This window comes from Lissotriton helveticus, chromosome 2_2, assembly GCF_964261635.1.
Source record: "Lissotriton helveticus chromosome 2_2, aLisHel1.1, whole genome shotgun sequence".
Taxonomy (NCBI): domain Eukaryota; kingdom Metazoa; phylum Chordata; class Amphibia; order Caudata; family Salamandridae; genus Lissotriton; species Lissotriton helveticus.
The window spans coordinates 289,536,475-289,555,840 of record NC_136060.1 but is presented as its reverse complement, the minus strand read 5'-3'; the positions used below and the strand labels follow the sequence as shown (position 1 = coordinate 289,555,840).

Genomic DNA, 19,366 nt, shown 5'->3' with positions numbered 1-19,366 from the left:
TCTGTTTTTAGTTCTCAATTTTCCAGATGGAGTGGATCAGTCCACGCAGGATCATCCAGCTATGCAGTGGGCCTAAACCCTCGCTCTCTGTAGGCTGTGTTCAGGCTGGCAACACCGTCTTTGAGTCCAGTTTCATCTGCTGGGCCTGCACTCGTGCAGTGTGCCCGGAAGAAGTGCAGGCGGTAGTCCTGGGTCGTCATAGTGCCAATCGTGCCACCTGTGAGTGTGGGACCAGTTGGGGATTTCAGCAAAGGCATTAGTATACAAGGTCCCTTTTATTCAAATGATTGTCTGTCTTATGCCTTATCTTAGTGTATGTGTATGCAATATATGCTTCAATTCTTTCTACCCATCCCATGATGCAGAATGCATATACATCTGGCATCTGATTGTGGTCTTGAATTGTTCTTTTTTTAAAGAGAACAGATGGCACTGCATCATTTTCAATACAACCGTTTCCAGTGTAAACACGATTTATAATAAAATGTTTTAAGACAGATAGCACTAAGGGAGTAGGTAGTTTCTTTTATTCAAACTGTATTACACAAGTATGGCGTCGCTTTAAATGCTATGTTACATAGACATGTATATTTTTTGTTGTTTATTTAAAATTAATAAAGAAGTGTTCGATAATGTAAATGGTTATGGTTCACGCTAAACCAGATGCACAGTAAATGAGAATCCGTTACAAGAGTTAGATTAATGATATAAAACTCAAACCTCACTTGAGATTTACAGCTAGCTGGAAAAGTAATCTAAAAATATTTCATTGGACTAAGATAAACCATTTATTTAGTTTGCCAGAAAATGTCTCGCTGCCATAATCTACGGTGGGCATGAAACTGACTGGATGTATGACGTTACAACGCATACTTTTACAACGCATACCTTTACACATGTCCAGGGATGGCGAAGACAGCGAAGATAGCAGAAGATCGAAAGATGATGCATCGCGAACACTTTACTACATTGACCAGAGTCCTTAGGGGCGACACCGCCGGTGTGTGAGTAGTGTGCGACCCCACCCCCATTTGTAACTTTAAAGCTCCCTTGAGCAGCGGGCTGACGAGCCTGGGATCCCACACCTACGCGCATGAGTGGTACTATACCTGGCAGATATTGGCAGCCATCGGCAACCCCAGTACACGGCCTATCCCTGCTGATGAGGGGTAAAACCCCGAAACACGTGTCCAGGGATGGCGAATATATACAAATATATGACGTCGGTGAAAAAGCCAGAAAATTACAGGCCTGGCTAGACAGAATGGGCAGGGGTGCCAGATGGATAGAGCAGCTTAGTTCAGAGGAGGGACAGGCTACGACTGACCCGCAAATTATTGTGCGCACACTGGCACGCCATTTTCAGACGGTTTACTCGTCAGCCTCTGACATGACACTCGAGGAGGCGCTGACTTATGTGAAAGATCTGGATATGCCTAGGCTAACCCCTGAGGCAGCGAATGAACTTGAGGCGGACCTCACGGTGGAAGAGCTACAGGCGGCAATCGGGATGCTGCAGTCGGGTAAAGCCGTGGGGCCCAACGGCATACCCATCGAACTTTACAAGAAAATAGCCGGGACCATCGCCCCTCATTTGCTAAATATGTTGACTGACAGCTTAAAAGTAGGTGAACTCCCGCTGGATCAGCGCATAGCCACCATAGTGACTATACTGAAACCGGGTAAACCAGCTGATAGATGTACCTCCTACCGCCCTATATCATTACTCAATGCAGAGGCTAAGATCCTCGCAAAACTATTGGCGACTAGGCTAACACCCCATTTACCGACAATCATACATCCAGACCAGTCTGGTTTTTTATGCCAGGCAGGAATACGGCCCTCAATCTGAGACGTCTGCATGGAGTTCGTGCGGGATGTCTGCGAGAGCCGGCGGTGGTGCTGTTATTGGATGCACAAATGGCATTCGACATGGTTAAATGTTCCTTTCTGTTCGCAGTACTCCATCACCTGGGCTTTGGGCCGAAGTTCATTGCATGGGTAAGGCTGCTATATACCAAGCCAATGGCTCATGTCACTACTAATGGCCACATGTCTGAAGACTTTCCTCTGGCATGCGGCACATGCCATGGCTGCCCCCTGTCACCGCTGCTCTTTGCTATGGTGCTGGAACCACTGGCGGCATGGATACAGTGGGAGCCAATGATACGAGGACTCAGGTGGACAGATAGCTGGGAGGACAGTGTCTCCTTGTATGCCGATGACGTGTTGCTGTATCTGTCCTCTCCAAAACGTTCCATTCTGACCCTTCTTAATATCTGTACGATTTTCGGAAGGGCGTCTGTATATACTATAAACTGGTCTAAATCAGTAATGTATGTGTTGCATGGCCCCCCGCCGCGGCTTCCCGCGAAGTGCCCACTCCGGATTTCGGAGGGCGCATTTAAATATCTGGGCATATATGTTACTATTGACTCAGCGGAATTCTTTAAACGGAATCTGTAACCACCATTAGACTGCCTCAAAAGAGATGTGCGCCACTGGGGTACCCTGCCGCTGACTTTGCTAGGAAGAGCAGCGCTTTTCAAGATGATGTCCCTACCTCGCTTTTTATATGTACTGGAGAATACGCCGTTCCAGGTGCCACCCAATTACTTTCGGACAATAGCGGCACAGGTCTCCAGCCTTATATGGGGCAACAAACCGGCACGTATCGCGCAATCCAAGTTGGTGCGCGGCTGGTATGATGGAGCTCCCGAACATTCAACTTTATTATTGGGCGGCGCAACTCAAGGTAATCCACCAATGGCTGCATGCCCCGCAGTCAGACCCAGCATTTAAGGCGGACAGTCAAATATTGGGTATGAAAGGTATGCTTTCCCCCCTTTATGACAAAAAACAGACTCAAACACTCATTGGACCTCTGAGACACACCGTGGCCATCTGGCATGCCGCCCAGGCCAAACCTGGATGGCGCAGAGTTCTGACCCAGCTTACGCCGTTGTGGGACATAAAATGCTTGGGTAGACTTAGAAACAGTGAGGGCTTTGACAACTGGGATGACATTGGTATATCTACGGTGGGTGACATGTGGCATGATGGCAAAATAATTCCATTTGAGCGCCTCCAACAGCAATATGAACTGGCATCTTCGGAGAAGTTTCGGTACATTCAGATTAGACACGCCTTAATGTCAGCACTGCAGCCCGGTACTGCAGTCCCGGAGGCATCCCCCATGGAAGATAGGTTGCTTACAGAATACATGCAGAAGAAAGCCACCTCACTCACATATCGCAAACTGATAAACAATCTGCCGGACCCAACAGGATCCCTGCGAGATAAATGGTCTCATGATATGGGCGAGTTTGACGACACGGAATGGCAGGAAGCGCTGGCTTCTCCACGGGAGGTGGGCATACCCTCACGGCTCAGACTGGTGCAGCTCAGAATTTTACATCGATCGTACTATACCAGACACACCCTACACAGAATAGGCAGAGCACCACACCCTTTCTATCTGCGTGGCTGCGGAGAGGAAGGTACCTTTTTCCACACCATATGGGAATGTCCCAAAATAAAGGAATACTGGACACGGGTGATGAGGATAATGTCACAATCGGAGGGAGTATAATTAATACCGGAGCCCAGAAGCTGTTTGCTAAATATATGGGAACCTAATGACCTAACCCGTCAGGCTCAGAGCTGGGCTACGCTGGGAATCATGGTCACTAAACGGAATTCAGCCCAGAAATGGGGGCGGTGGAGGCGCCAACACTTACTACCTGCAGGAGGGACATGGATGCGGCCATGGTGGCTGAGAGAACGGTGTTTATTAATCGGGGATGCCCCAACAAGTGGAGTAAAATCTGGGGGGCCTGGAACAAATTCAGGGGGGATATAGGTGACCCGCCACCCGAACAAGATGATGGGGATTCTGACTCGGAGTAACAAGCGTGACAAAGTGCCCTACAAGTGGGGCTTAGATCTTAACATAATTATGCTGCAGATATGTGATTTAAAGGTGTTGATTGTGCTTTTTTGTACTGTAATGTCATACTTTACTGCAATAATATATGCATGGTTTCTGTACTGCATTGCTGCTGTGAAAAATAAAAAGCTTTTTAAAAATGTCATTTGCTTTTACAACGTCAACCACCAATGACTTTTGTTTACAATATGTTCCAAATGGACATAGCAAATTGAAAGCCCACTCTACACTTGCTTTATCTAACAATATGGTGCCGTTTGCAGAATTTGTGTGTGCTGACCCGCACGTTTCACCGGATAAGATCTACCGCTTACCCTTGATCCCCCACATAAACATTTAAATGTGTCCAGAACATACTCTTGTTTACATCATGTGGTAGTTCTGCTCCCTTTAGACAATGCAGACTTATTAACAAAACGTAAGTCACACCCAAGTATCTTGACACAAAAGCTGAATGGCTCTCAGGAATAACAAGGGAATATCCCAAATACTTAATCTGTGTCACAATGGTGCCCGGCAATCCAGTCAAAGGCAGTTTTAAAATCTGCAACAGGAGTATAGCAAATATTTTCTGCTTAAGACATATTTTTAGTTTAATATCGGCAGACAATATGTCAATGTGGCTGTAACACGGTATGCACGGTACTACAAAAAAAGCTTGAAGACTGCAAAAGCTACTATAGCAGGCAGTCAAATCCTGCCTCCGCGTTCAAGGCCGTGACTATGCAAGACCTGCCTCGAAAGCACTCAATTGGCTCTCAGTGACGCTGAGCATCAGCTTTAAAACTTTTTATCATCCACAGACATAACAGACTAGGAAGCAGATCACTGGAGATTCTTGGTCCTAGGTTCTAATAGACCTCACCTTCACAGCAGAAGTCAATCAGCTCCGCCTAAATAAGCTCTTGAAATCTGAGCTTTTTAACATTCTTTACATTAAAGAATTTTGAATCAAAGGTAGTGAATGAAGAACACGGAGGGCCTGATTACGAGGTTGGTGTTGTGGGAGATGGGTGCCACGCCACCACCCCGCTCCCACACCGCCAAACATTGCTGTCGCCAGCCTGCCAGATTACGAGCATTATTGTGGTCTGGTGGACGGGGGGTGTGGGGGATCCACGCCGGTGCAGTTTCAGGCTTATATATGAGCTTGTGCCTTAAACTGCACCAACGCAGGACTGCCAGTTCACGTTGCTGCACAGCCTAGAATGTGAAGTCCATGCCATGCAGGAATTGGGTGCATGCACATGGAGGGGGTACAACATTCGTCTCCCTGCATGCACTCCTTCACACATGGCCAAGAGGGAGCCCTGTGGGGCCCCTTATCTTTCCTCATTGCCAGCAGCTTTATGGAGTGATAAACTCCATGAGATTGTTGGTGGTGAAGGAAGTCGTAATATGCCTACCCGTGCCGCAGGGCACTAGGAAGCATATTGCGCCCCTCAGACTGCCACGCTGCAACCAGGGATCTCGGCGGTGCGATGGTGGTCCGACTGTCCAAGTTGTAATCCAGCGGTCGGACCGCCGGTGCAGCAGTGGCCAGACCACCACCGCTACCCCACTGTGAGTTTGGCGGACCTCGGACCGCCAAATTCATAATTAGGCCCTGGATATTTACCAATGCTTTCCTCTCCTTAAAGCACTAAATATGTTCTCATTTTTCTTTCAATCAGCTCTGGCTCCTTTATTCTAGCACTATCCAGTAGTCAGATGGTGACACACAGAGCTTACATAAACCCAAATAAAAAATTATTGTAACTCGCCACAAAGATTACTTAGGTTTTATAAGGGCAATAGTTACAACGCAAACTAAAACACGTAAAAAGGGTCAGAAAGCGTATAGGTAAAATACATTCTATTCATGCATACTACAAAATATAACATTAATAGTAATCTCAATAACAAAGTAACCCTATGAGTATTGTTCATACAGTACTTTATAATCAAAAGTAGTCAGGTGATTGTGGGATGAGGGCCTCCTTCCTGCATATGTCATCTGGTATGTGCTTTTGGTACAGGTTCATTGTTTTAGTATTATTTGCTCAGGCGATGCATTTGATCAGGAAGGGATTCATATTTGTTGAGCAAGTGAGTGAGCCACTATTGATTGCAGTTATCATTCTAGTGATGTAAGCAGCAGCGGCTGGCATTTGATCAGGAAGGGATTCATATTTGTTGAGCAAGTGAGTGAGCCACTATTGATTGCAGTTATCATTCTAGTGATGTAAGCAGCAGCGGCTGGCACAGGTAAGTGCGGTGAGACTTGATGAGAGTGTAGGGAAGACGACAGATGACGGAATAGGTATAATTAGATAAATAACTGTGCCGGCCACTGCTGGACGTACCTCCAGTGACTTTGATATCATCAATGCATTTCAGTCCTTATGCTATCACTAAATGAATGTTGAGCTACATGTGACTGTTTTGAATGTGCGAAGCGGGTAAGATCTGGGCAGGAAAGTAGTAGTGTGTTCCAGGGCTCAACTTCTGTCAGTGTAATCTGGGGGAGAGTCTCTTGTTTGAAAGAGTTACCAGGGCATTTTGTATCCTTAACATGGGGTGAGTCACATGCTCCTGAACTCATGGCCTAGGTTAGTAGAGCCAACCCTCCTGGTAAAGGGAGAATTGTGGTCCCTCTCCTGTTCCCAACATGCTGGTGACCTGAGGGCACATGCAATGATCACAGGTACCACTAAACTCCAAGACGGCAGCAATCTTGTGATGGATGTCTAGTAGTTGTAGCGTCTTCCCCACCCCAGGAGCATGCAGATGAATAATGCCACATAGGAGCTGTAGTTCATTACTTCACTATTCCTCAGCATACACTCACACACTGCGCATTACATCATGCTTTCTCATAAACCACACCCTAACACCTCTTCACATATTACATATTTCCTCTTTAGAGTCTGCCCAGAACTGTAAGGGTCCTAGTACATCTAACATCTATTTGCTACATCTCTCCCTTTGCTAAATGAAAGTGGCAGACACCAATAAAATCTAATTTCTTTGATTAGTCGGCGAGGTGCTCGAACTTGTCTGCTGGCTCTGGTGATCCGAGGTGATCGAGGGTCACTCTGATCGGACAACGATGACATAGGCCCAGAAGCATCAGCCTGACCTGCTAGCAGGGTCATCTTACACATGGTTTCAGAACTTGACAAGTGTTGCAGTAAGTGTTTAAAATTTGACGCATCCCGAGTGATAGATTGTCCAGGACGATGTGTTATCACCATGTGTCCTTTGATCACCACAACCTGTAAAGGATCAGCAGCAAAAAGTATATTTACATATTTGTCTCTGCTTCACCTGTACCCAGTCTCCTTTGTAAGAGACTGTATCCTGGGCAGGGCGACGCTGATCTGCATACGTTTTCAGTCTCATTTTCCATTTCGCGTTGGTGCCCCAAACCTTGTCAGTATTCACTGATCGATCCAGACTCCATTGAGTTTGTTTTGTTCTGATGGTTCTCCCAAATATCAAGGTTGCTGAACTCTCACCAGTTGTGGAGTGAGGAGTTGATCGATTGACTCGGAGGGCCTGTCACATGGCTTGATTCAGATTGCTTTCCTCCATGGACACTAACTGAATGAATCTCTTGAGGGTGCCTATGAATCGTACAACTACACCAGTGGCTTGGGGTCAGAGGGGATGTGCTCTTTTGGTGTTTGTCGTTGAGTTGCACAAGAAATTCTTTGAATTCTTTGCTGTTATAGGGCAGGCCATTATGAGACAAGAGTATTTCAGGGACACCTCAGGTTGCACAGATGTCATCAAGCCGTTCTATGACTTTGTCATGGGTTGTCGAAGATAAGTCTTCCACCAAAAGAAAACGTGAATATTCATCTATGACTAACACAATATGGTGTCCATTTCCAAAATGCAACAAAAAAGTAAACAGCAATCCTCTGCCAAGCATGGGCAGGAAGGTCAGACATTGTCACTGTGTGCTGTGTCACCTTAGGGGACAGACAACTGCAAATGTGTCATGCCTTCAGCTCCCGCTCATCTAGCTGAGGTAACCACACTCGATCGCTTAAGGCTCTTTGGGTGGCTACGATACCACAGTGTCCTTCATGGGCCAGCTCCATGACCCTCTGTCTTAGGCTTCCAGGTATGATGATTCTATAGCCTCACAATATGACAACCTTTTGGGTGACTACTAACTCACCCTGTATATTTTTGACCTTTTGAATTAAACATCATCGGCAAGGCGCCGGATACTTCTCCCACATAATTGAGTGGTAATAAGTTACGGTCATGTCTTTATCTGCATTGGTGGCAGCAATAATTTGTCCCGGATACAGAGCCACTGGTGTGCTGGATCCCATAATAAAGTTGAGAAAAATCCCAGTTGTCTTTGAGGTCAAACTGTGACGAGACAGTGGCACTCATAAAAAGTAATCTGCCAGGTTTTGATCCTTCCCTTGTTGGTGCATGATCTACTAGTTGTACTCTTGCAGTCTTTCGATGAGACGGTGCATCTTAGCCTTTGGGTTTCCAAAAATTGTAAACACCATCTGGTGGTCGTGAGGACAGTGAATCATTTTTGGTAGATGAATACATGAAAATTTTCCCAGGCCCACACCACAGCCAGACTCTCCTTCTCCAGCTGAGAGCAGGCACGTTCTGTTTTAGACAGGCTTCGAATCACATAGGCCCCAATGTGTCTCTGAGCATTTCGAATTGCCATTGTGTTGGCAAGGAATGCCCCTAGCTCTACCAGGCTTGCATCAACCATTATTTCAGTATGTAACTTGGGGTCAAAGTAGGCCATTTGAATTGCATTTTCAATTGCATATTTAATGTCTTTGAAACTCTGGTCGCACTCCAGAGACCACTGAAATGGTACATTTAACTTTCTCAGGTCTCTCAATGGGGCACTCAGTGTAGCAAAGTAGCACTGCATCTTGAGCAATAACTGGCCATGCCTAGCAAGGATCATAGCATAGTAACATCCTTGGGTAGGCAAGTGAAAGACAGTGCTTGCACCTTGTTTGGGTCTGGAGTCATTCCTGCTTCAGAGAATATGTTTCCAAAAAACTTGGGTTTGGTTTTGTGAAATTCACACTTTGCGGCGTTCAAAGTGAGACCTGCTTCGGTGAGTAACTGGTCTAACTGGGTAAGGGCTTTATCATGTTCTTTCTGTGTTCTCCTAAAACTAGTATGTTATCACTGTAATTGAAAGCATGTGAAACCAGTTGGATTACTCAGTGAATACCCTCCTCAAATATCTTAGCAGCATACTTAAAAACTCAATCTCTTTAATTTGTAAAAACCAACCTGAGTCGAAAAGGTTGTAATGTACCTGCTGTTTTCTTACCGACTCAAGTTGATGCTATCCTTTATTCAGATTGAGACAGGAAAACACTTTGGCTATGTTAAATTGCATGATCATGTGGACCAGGGTGTCTCTCTCTCTCTCTTGATGGCTTTGTTTGCTTGGCACACATCAACGCAAATGCACACTGCTCTGCTGCTGTCTTTCTTTGGTGCTACTAGTATGGTTGAGACCCAGGGCATTGGGCTGGGCCTGTGTAGCATTCCATATGCATCCGACTCTTTCTCTACAGCTTCTTGTAGATAAAAAGAAATTCTACAGTGCCGCCGAGCTACAGGGTGAATGCCTGCATTGACCTAAAGCTGTACTTTAGTTTTCTTTAGTTTTTCCAGGCCATGGAGCAGAACGAGGAATGTGATCTCATATTGAGCACAGATGTTGCAGTTGAGGGATATCAACCCCATGTCAGCAGGGGTGGCAAAACTGAGCAAACAGGCCATCTAAGAAGTCCCTTGTAGAACATGAATGGTGGCTTGCACCTATGTCTTTTTGTGTCCCATTGTCGCTGTGAATGATCTTTGACTCTGCATTGGCTCAGAAATGGCCTAGGTATATACTTTTGTGCCTGATGGAGTGAAGTGAGGCAAAGGGGATAGGCTGTTGAACTTTTCCACAGGCATGACATTATTTGACACACCACTGTCTATAAAGAAAGTTATTGGAGGATCATTCCCTTTCAATATGACTTTGGGACAGTGTCCAAAAGAAGTTTGTCGCTTTGTTTGGTGAACTTTCTTTGAGCTGTGATGTTCTTTATAGGTAGCTAACCCCACATGTGCTTGCCATTCTTTGGTAGACATCATCAGCGAACACCCATCTTCGCTCATGATCGATGGTGACGGTGAAGAACCTTTGTATAGTAATTGATCTTGCTTAGTTTCTACTAGCCAAAGCTGATGTTGCTTTTTCATTTTAGGGGCTGGCCGAGAATGCTTCTGGAGACTATCTTGTCTTGCTGTCGTGACACAATCTATTTTTCTTTAGTTCGACACACAGTTAAAAAAAAAATGTGTATAGTAATTGATCTTGCTTAGTTTCTACTAGCCAAAGCTGATGTTGCTTTTTCATTTTAGGGGCGGGGCGAGAATGCTTCTGGAGACTATCTTGTCTTGCAGTCGTGACACAATCTATTTTTCTTTAGTTCGGTACACAGTTAAAAAAAATTCTATTTCTCACAACCATGGCAGACCTGTCCTATGGCTGGACATTTACTTTCATGAGGAAACAAAAACCCACATCGGAGGCATCATTTTGTTTTCCTTGAAGATGTCAACTTTTGTGTTTCTTTATTATGCTTCTCCTTGCGTTTCACAGTCAATGCTGATTCACTGTGTGCTGTTCCTGCTTCCATGTCAGCAGCTTGTCTGTCTGCTCGTCCGTCCAATATCATAGCCATCAGCGTTTTCTCTAAACTGTGTATTTCTTTCAGCATGCAACTTATAAACAAATCTGAAAGGCAGGCTCTGAGGCGCATGACTTCTTTGTCAGCGAAGTAGCAGAACTTGCAATGTTTAATGAGTGCATCAAGACTTTCAACACACTCATCGAGCCTGTTGTCGTGCTTGGTTGAAAATGTATATTTCATAGTCCACATTCAGCATTGGATTGAACTTGGCCTACAACACTACTTTTACCATTTGGTATGATTTTACATCAGTCTAAGAGACCTCCTTTAGCATTTTCTTCACTCCATCACCAGCAAGATTTGTCAAAAAGTTGATGATCTTTTTGTCATCTTGTTCCACTAGCGCATCTACGAAGTCATTGAACATATCTATCCACGTAGCCCATCTAGAAACAATGTTCTGCTTTTTAGAAGTGTCGAAAGGCAGTGCCATTTTCAGGAGCACAGCTGCGTTGTATTTCATACTGCCTTCTCGCGCCATTGAGAGAATGTGCTGTTCAGACAGCTTCCGCCATGCACACTATTACAAATGGGGTCTTTAGTTCGCAGGCATTTGCACCCTGTCCAAGTAGGGACCAAACCCCTAGTTAGGGTAAAACAGATACACACCCTTAATTAACCTCTGCTCACCCTCTGGTTGCTTAGAACAGAGCAGTCAGCTTAACTAAAGAGGCAATGTGTAAAGTATTTGTGTAACACTTAAATTACAATACCTCAATGAAAACACCACAAAAAGACTCCACATAGGTTTAGAAAAATAGAGAATATGTGTCTGATTAAAACAAGACCAAATCAACAAAAATCCAATACGTAGAAGTCGAGTTATGATTTTTTTTTTGTATTAAATGTGAAAAGAGTGCTTAGAAATTACTAGCGGTCAAAAGGTTACTTGAGGTTGTGAGAAACCAGTGGAAATTCAAAGTTTAGGCCCAACGCAATGGAGGGCGGACCAGCTACAGAACCTACACAGGGTATGATGAAAAGTATCTTGGATGGCGTAAGCGTCGACATCAAGGGCACGATGCAGCTGTCTTTTCCACGCTGTCGGGTCACTGTGTCGTTGTAGAGCTTCACTGAAGTGAAGGCAATGTGTAGTTATTGAGTTGCGCAGAGCACCGTCATCGAGCCGCGGAGGCTGTGGAACTGCTGTGGTTGGGTAGGCCCTGCCTCTGTGTCTAAGGGCAATACGTTGGTTACGACCAGCGCACTGGTGACAATTGTGCGGTTTTTGAAGCAATCCGTTCGGTTTTGTAAGCAATCACCTATAGCCCTGGAACTTATTCCCAAAAGTACCTTTGATATAGGGGGGTTGTCTTCAAAGGAGTTCCCTGAAGTGCACAAGGTTCCCTTTCAACCAGGCTCTGGCTCCAGACTACCAGTAGGGGGTAAATCAGCTATGAGGGCAGGACACAACCTATTAAGATGTAAGTGTGAGCCACCTCTCACCCTTCCTGACCAGGAAGGCTATCAGTATGCATATGAATGCAGAAGAATCCCCTGTCACATCCAGCCCTTCCTGTGTTGTGGCTATCTAGAGGGAATACACAAATTGAAGCTGTCACTCAGTCCAGATCTGCATTGTACAGGCTGCTGGCACACAGAGCAAAGTTAAAGGTTGAGAAATGCCCTCTATTTAAAAGGTAATTTCAAAAAATATAATGTCAAATCCACCTTTACCATTAAAATGATTTATTACCACTACTCTGAAGATATTAAACATGAGGTTGCTGCTCCTTTCCAATCAGAAATTATAGCTTCAAATATGTTGTAAGGAATCCACAATGGTAGCCGATAGAAGAAGTAGGCCGCACAGCAGTAAAAAACTAATTTAACTATTTGTCACTGCCAAGATATGTAAAACTTAAAAGTACATGTCCTGACTTTTAGTTAACAGTACACTGTCGTTAGGATAACTAAGGGCCTACCTTAGGGATGACTTAGGAAGTTTAAGGCTTGGCAAATGGTTTTAAATGCCAAGTCTAGGCGGCAGCGAGCAATGGCAGGCCTGAGACAGTTTTGAAAGGCTACTTTTGTGGGTGGCACACCCAGCACTGCAGGCCCACTAGTAGCATTTAGTTTACAGACCCTGGGCACATGGTGTACCACTTTACAAGGTACTTACAGGTAAACTAAATATGAAAATCAGGTATACATCAATGTCTACATGTTTAGGGGAGAAGCACATGCACTTTAGAACTGATCAGCAGTGGTAAAGTGCTCAGAGTCCGAATGCCAAGAAAAAAGATACAGTAAAACGTGGAGGTAAGAAGGCACAAAGTTGGGGAAAACCACTCTAAGATGACAGGTCCAACACACACCAACACCTACAACTTCTGCAAGTAAAACCCTTGTGTTTTAGCTTGAGTCACCATGCTCGATCGGAGGTCATAGAATGTTTTTTGATGTGAGTAAATTCACTGCTTCTCGTACCTGGTTGTTACTGTTGTAATCTTTCTGCTTTGTCTGAGCAATTTCTCTGTATTCGAGGAATAGCACAGAGTTTCCGTCGACCGCTTCACCGGCGGTTATGGCAGGTGTTTTGAATGTTCTCCTCCACAGGCCTTCACTTTTTCTTTGGCCTTGTATGGACTGGAGCAGGGCTTTGACTCCACATGTCCCAGTTGCAGATTGCTTTGCATCAATTTGAGGCACACGTGGCATGCATGAGCAGTTTGCTGTACCGTTGTAAACTCTCAGGGAGAGCAGCTGTGTATCTCCTACTCCTCGTCAGTTGCAGCATCTTCCTCAGCCCAGAAGCATGCAGATGAATAATGCCACATGGGAGCTGTAGTTAAACACTTCTTTATTCCTCAGCATATACTCACACACTCTCGCGTTACATCATACTTTCTCATTAATCAGACTGTATTACCTCCCCACATATTACGTAACACCTTTTTAGAGTGCACCCAGAACGACGGGAGTCCTAGTGAGCATTACATATGTAGGCTGCAGTAGTCACTTCTGCAACCAGAGAAACTCTGATATAGCTCCCTTTTTAACAACAGACTAAGGACTATGACTACACAGTGGTACACTACTCCAAAAATGCAAAAAAATCATTCATATACAGCACTGCTTGGCGAAGCAGGCTTTTGGACCTCATTTTTCAACACTGTTCTACAACATCCTGGCAGAGGATCCTCCTACGAATATATACCTGTACATTGCATACGTTTACAATGCATGTGATTACAATGCGGTTGTTACAATGATCACGTTGTTACATCGCAGTACCATTACAATGCAAGTCGTTACAATGACTTGCTGTAGGGGGCGCAGGATGTTGGAATAGTATAATTTACTATTCCAACTCCAGTGTGTGCAACAGTAGGGAAGGTTTTGGAATAGTAAATTATACTATTCCTTAGCTTAGAGCACCCCCTACAGCAAGTCGTTGTAACGACTTGCGTTGTAATGGTATTGCGATGTAACAACACGGTCGATGTAATGGCTGTGTCCCTCCTCCTACACAATCTTCCTGGGCTTCTTTAGCTCAGCAAACTGCAATCCCTTTGCTCCATTAGCTACCTGACCACACACTTGCTACAAATCTCCAGGCTTGTCAGGGGTCCCTTCAGACAAGCAGCACAGAATACATAAGGAATATGTAGCTGTTCCTGGCTAACAAGAGGCAGGACCGGTGAAGGGTCCCATACAGGACGGGGTACATGTTGCCCTTTCGTGGCAGCAACTCTATCTCAAGTAGTTCTTTCTCAATAAAGATGATTACTTTGAAGATAAGATCAAGTTGATCTATCAAAATGTCACAAAAAGTCAAACCACTCCACTGAAGATTTAATCAACGCCCCTACTACGCTCTAGTGGTTATAAGATGGATAATTTCAAAACCCTCACTCTGGAGCAAGTGCAACATGGGCTTGAAAGGGCAAAATCCAGTGCTGTTCGCCTAGGATTGTCGCTCTTGTGGCCAGCCTAATCGCTACTGCAGTAAGCGCATTATTCAACTTATCTATCGTATCAGGAAAAATCCCCTTAGCCTGGAAAAGGGTGCAGATCATACCCATCCAAAAGAACAGCAATTTAGATCCTTCTATTCTTTCAAACTACAGACCCATCTCATTACACCCATGTTTGGGCAAGCTGCTTGAAGGCCTCATTAAAAAAACAACTGACTGATTACCTTGAAGTAATAAAATGTTGGATCATTCTCAATCAGGTTTTGGAGCAAAGCATAGCAGAGAAGCAGCTTTGGTGGCAGTGACTGACATCATTAGGTGCTCGCTGGACTTTGGTACACCTGCTATGCTCATGCTCTTAGACTTAGCCACAGCATTTGATGCAGTATCCGATACTAAGTTACTACAAAGACTTCAAGAAGTCAGGATTGACGACTCTACACTGGCTTGGTTCCAGGACCTCTTGATGGATAGAATGTAGGGTGTCTCGCTGGGAGCTTTCAAAGCCAAGCCCAGGTGGTCGGTAAAGGAGTCCCTCAAAGGTCATGCTAGAACCCTACTGCATGTTTTATGTGACACCCATTGCCAAAGTCATCAGAGCATATAAGTTTGATAGCATATCATATGCGGATGACACTCAATTATGCTTGTCCTCAGATGAAGATCTCGACAAAGCAAAGTATTGCTTTTCGGCTAGTGTGAAGGTGATTGTCAGGGAGATGTCAGACAACTTCCTCCAGATGAACCCAGAGAAAACAGATAATTCTGTTGGGGAAGGCCCAAATCATGTCGTATCCAGAGTGGTGGTCACCTGAGTCAGGCAAGGCCCCATCCCAAGAAAGGTAATAAAAAGTCGAGGTGTCAAGATAGATCGGGAACTTAAAATGAAAGACCAAATTCTAGCCACCACAGACACTTGCTTCCACATGCTACGTTTACTTAAGGAGGCATTACCATTTCTTCCCTTATCTGCCAAGAAGACCTTGATACAGGCTCTTGTTGTAAGCTGGCTGTATTCGGGCAAAGCGCTATTGGCTTCTGCCAATGAGTCATTATTGTCGAACTGTAGGTCGTGCAAAACACAGCAACACAGATGATTTGCTTCCGCTCCCCTTTTAAAATCTCTTCTCTGGTTGCCAGAGAAGAAGAGGATGAAATTCAAAATGTGCTGCTTAACCTATAAAGCAAGAGACACACAATGATGAACAGAATGCAGAACAAATCATATAGCTGGGGCTGAACTGGAAAGGCACGGGGCAAAAAAACTAAGTATTTAGGCCCAGATCTCTGTACTGGGGTGAATGTTTGACATTGTACAGCATTCTGTCCATCAATTATTCTTTTTGCATTTGTCACCCCGAGTCGGATGGGTATGCCCAGACGTCCGGCCTGTGATCTCCATGACACTAGAGTCAAGCTAGCCTGAGTGATGAGGGGTGACACCCCGAAACCGGTCCCAGGATGCTTGTTTCCAGTCCAGCGAGGATATGGCCTGCCAGTTTAGGCTGGACTGTTTCCATGGGGAACAGGGTCAAGACTGATTTGCATATGGCTGGGTCTGAACTGGAAAGACAAAGGGAGCAAAAAAACAATGGATTTAGGCACAGGTCTCTGTACTGGGGTGAATGTTTGACATTGTGCAGCATTCTGTCCATCAATTGCTCTTTTTGCATTTGTCACCCATAGTGGGATGGGTATGCCCAGACTTGGGTCCAGGGCTCTCCATGCCACTGGAATCAAGCTAGCCCAGCTGATAAGGGGTGACGCCACAAACCAGTCCCAGGATAATTGTTACCAATCTAGGGAGGACCTGCCTGGCTGTTCGGGCTGGACTGCTCCCAAGGGAAACAGTGATCATGGCTGATTTGCATACAGCTGGGTCTGAACTGGAAAGGCGTGGGGGGGCAAAAAACGATGGATTTATGCCCAGATCTCTGTACTGGGGTGAATGTTTGACATTGGCAGCATTCTGTCCATCAATTGTTCTTCTTTTAACCAACAAAGCCCAGCTTGGCAAAGGTCCTGGGTATCTATGTCAGAGGCTCAAATCCTGCTATGAATCTGCGCTTCAGTGAGTTAATGTCAGCCCCTCGTATTTGACGATCTAGATGCGGTGGAAGGTCCTTCTCCTGTTTGGCCCCACCCTCTAGAACGAATTACCATATTTTTAAAACATGACCTGCCTATAATAAATTTAGAAAAGCACTAAAAACGGCATTGTATTAGATTTGGTTTTCGCCTTTCTGTACTGATGGTGCGCCGAGACACACCAGATGGGATGATTTGTGTGCGATATCAAATGTAATCATGTATTCAAGGTACTCCTTAGTAAAGGACTACGATTAAGTTCTATTTTCTTCTGTGTTCCATTCAGAACAGGGCACTCTCCTCCTTGCTTTTTATCCAGATCCCTCTTCTCCTTGAGAAGGCTGCTTCACACAGTAAACGTTCACTGTAATGCTTCCAGTCATTTGGCACAAATAGCTTTTTTTATAAAGTAATTCCCTGTTTGTAACCTATGAGAACTCGAGGTGAAGCAAAACGCTGACTGATGCATCTTGGTGCCAGTGGATTTGATTCAGTATGTCCATTGCGTACAAAGAGGCAGGTGCGCCTCTGCCATGTCCCTGAAACAGGAGGTCAACCGAGATAAGCTGACTTACTGGGCACAGTTCCAAAGCACAGTTTGGCGTGCTTTTTGTGTGCTCTGTTTACTTCAACATGAGCAGCTGTTGGGATAAACTCATAGCGGTTGCCACATTTTTTATGGCTATGTCCTCATCGCTGGTGCTCGCTGTGTTTCAAATCTTGTTGACTACTTGAGTATTCATTATCTCAATTTGTAATGATTTTTGTAAGAAAAGTGGATGGGGAGTGAATGGTCAGATCACTCACTGGTGATCATCTTAACTCAAAATCTTCTTAGTAATGGCCTTGCATTTCCACCTTCCCAATCTCCAACACATTACACAACCACAGTGATCTTGCTTAGTATTTTTCAGGTTGACACTTCACGAGAAAGACACTTGATGGTAGCCAGATGGGGAGCGGTCACCTATAAAGTTCCCAAAAGTATAAGAAAAAATGAAGGACAAAGGGAGGCTTGCCTGTCTTGTGGGTGAGGCCTCAGCACCTCAATTTATAAATGGCTGTGACCAGGGAGATTTAGACATAAAATAATGAAGATTAAAGTAGCCGGCGGCCGGAATCCTGTTTTTGATTGTGAAGCCTGCAGCTACTCTGCATTATCAGTAGAGACGGTGCTAGCTACGCTGGTCAGAGAGTGAGTGCTCTGTTTTTGCTCCATCTCAAGCAGTTTGCAGCTGCACCCAACGTATTCCTAGCCCAGCCTGCGCCTGCTGTGCTCCTGATATTGCAAGCCAACTCGCATTCTACACAAGGGGCGGGGCTTGTTATGTTTATTCAGCCAATGAAAGGAACGGGGACTGTAATGCTATGCTCCTTGTCCTGCACATGGAGAAAGGATCTTTGCAGTACTTGCTTTGCAGACCAGTTGCTGCAGCCTGCACTGCATGCATAGCGCTGAAAAGTTAACTGTTCTCAGACAGTCTCTATACATGCTCCTTGTTCATCAGCAAAGGTACTACAAATTAAACGAACTAGTTATATCTGTCCTGTTGATATACGAGGTGCAATAATGCAGGAACCCTGATTGAACACATGAAAGAAACGAAGGGTTGCAATAGGCAGCGCGGCGATGGGAAGAGCTTCCGGGGAGGAAGAGGTTTCTATATTTACCACCCTGTGCAGACCTCAGTGCTGAGGGAATTTGGTGGGCAGGGTGACGAGTGAGGGGCCTGTGCGGTGCAGCAGCAAAGGCAGATTGCTGCTTTCTTTCACAGGCGCGTCCTGTACGGCTCGTGCAGTGCAGGGTCCGGGGGTGCGACCTGTGCCACCAGTCACAGTCACAGCTCACATGCAGTGTTTACCTTTCGACCGGACCCTACACTGCCGCTCCTCATGTCCAATCTATAAATGCGCAGAGGTGACCCCGCCCCATTCTTCTTACCTTGGTGAGCTGGGCGATCTTTTTGCACATTTTCGTATGTATTTCTTGGCCGTATTCCTCGGCGGGGTCCGGGTGCTCGGTTTTCGATCCGTTGCAGGTCGCGGGCGGGTGCACCTTGCCCGAAGCCATTCTATTTTCCGAGGTGGTTTGCAGTCCGGCTCCTGCCCTGTCCTCCGCGGGCTGGCAGCTGCTGGAAGGCTTCTCGCCCAGTGGCGGGCGAGCGGAGGCGGCGGCGCAGGTCTCGCGCACAGGCTCGCTCCTCTTAGCAGCCGCCGTCTGACGCCCCTCGCTCCGGCGCTGCAGATCTCCAGACCCTTCATCAAAGCAGCCCGGACAGGGCGAAGCGTGCGCGAGGCTTCGTGGTGTGTTTTTTTGGTCCGCTCTCTGACAGAAGATATGCCTCCGATGGCCTGCGTGCTGCGAATTCCTGGGAGCACCCACCGCATTACTGTATGCGGGGCACGTTGTTACACGGCGCTTTCAAGAAGGCATTGTTGAGTCACATTCCTGATTATAAGACCCTCATTCGGCCTGCTGTTTCTGTGCGCGTTTCCCAGTTGCTCTCTGCCACCGATGTAAATATCCTGTCTCTGGCGAAAGCTGTCAATACATTTTTCTTCGGGAGTTATGGAGTTTGGCGCTGGGTGCCCATGTCAAAGGAAAAGACGTGATTTATTTTAACAGGTAGTAAATAACCTCAAGGACTTATAACTTTCTCTGA

At 45.6% G+C, this 19,366-nt stretch overlaps 1 protein-coding gene across 3 annotated transcripts in view; it reads right to left on the bottom strand.

The window, feature by feature from the left end:
• Window positions 1-18,948, bottom strand: part of FAM184B (family with sequence similarity 184 member B) — a 619,377-nt gene extending 600,429 nt beyond the window's left edge. For 2 of the 3 annotated variants that reach the window (XM_078678421.1, XM_078678423.1), the window contains exon 1: window positions 18,646-18,947. In XM_078678421.1, the coding sequence (XP_078534547.1) occupies window positions 18,646-18,774 (129 nt within the window). In that variant the 5' untranslated portion in view covers window positions 18,775-18,947. Of the gene's footprint in view, window positions 1-18,645 lie in introns of all 3 variants that reach the window. The other variant, XM_078678422.1, reaches the window with a different exon arrangement.
• Between the last annotated feature and the right edge of the window lie 418 nt (window positions 18,949-19,366).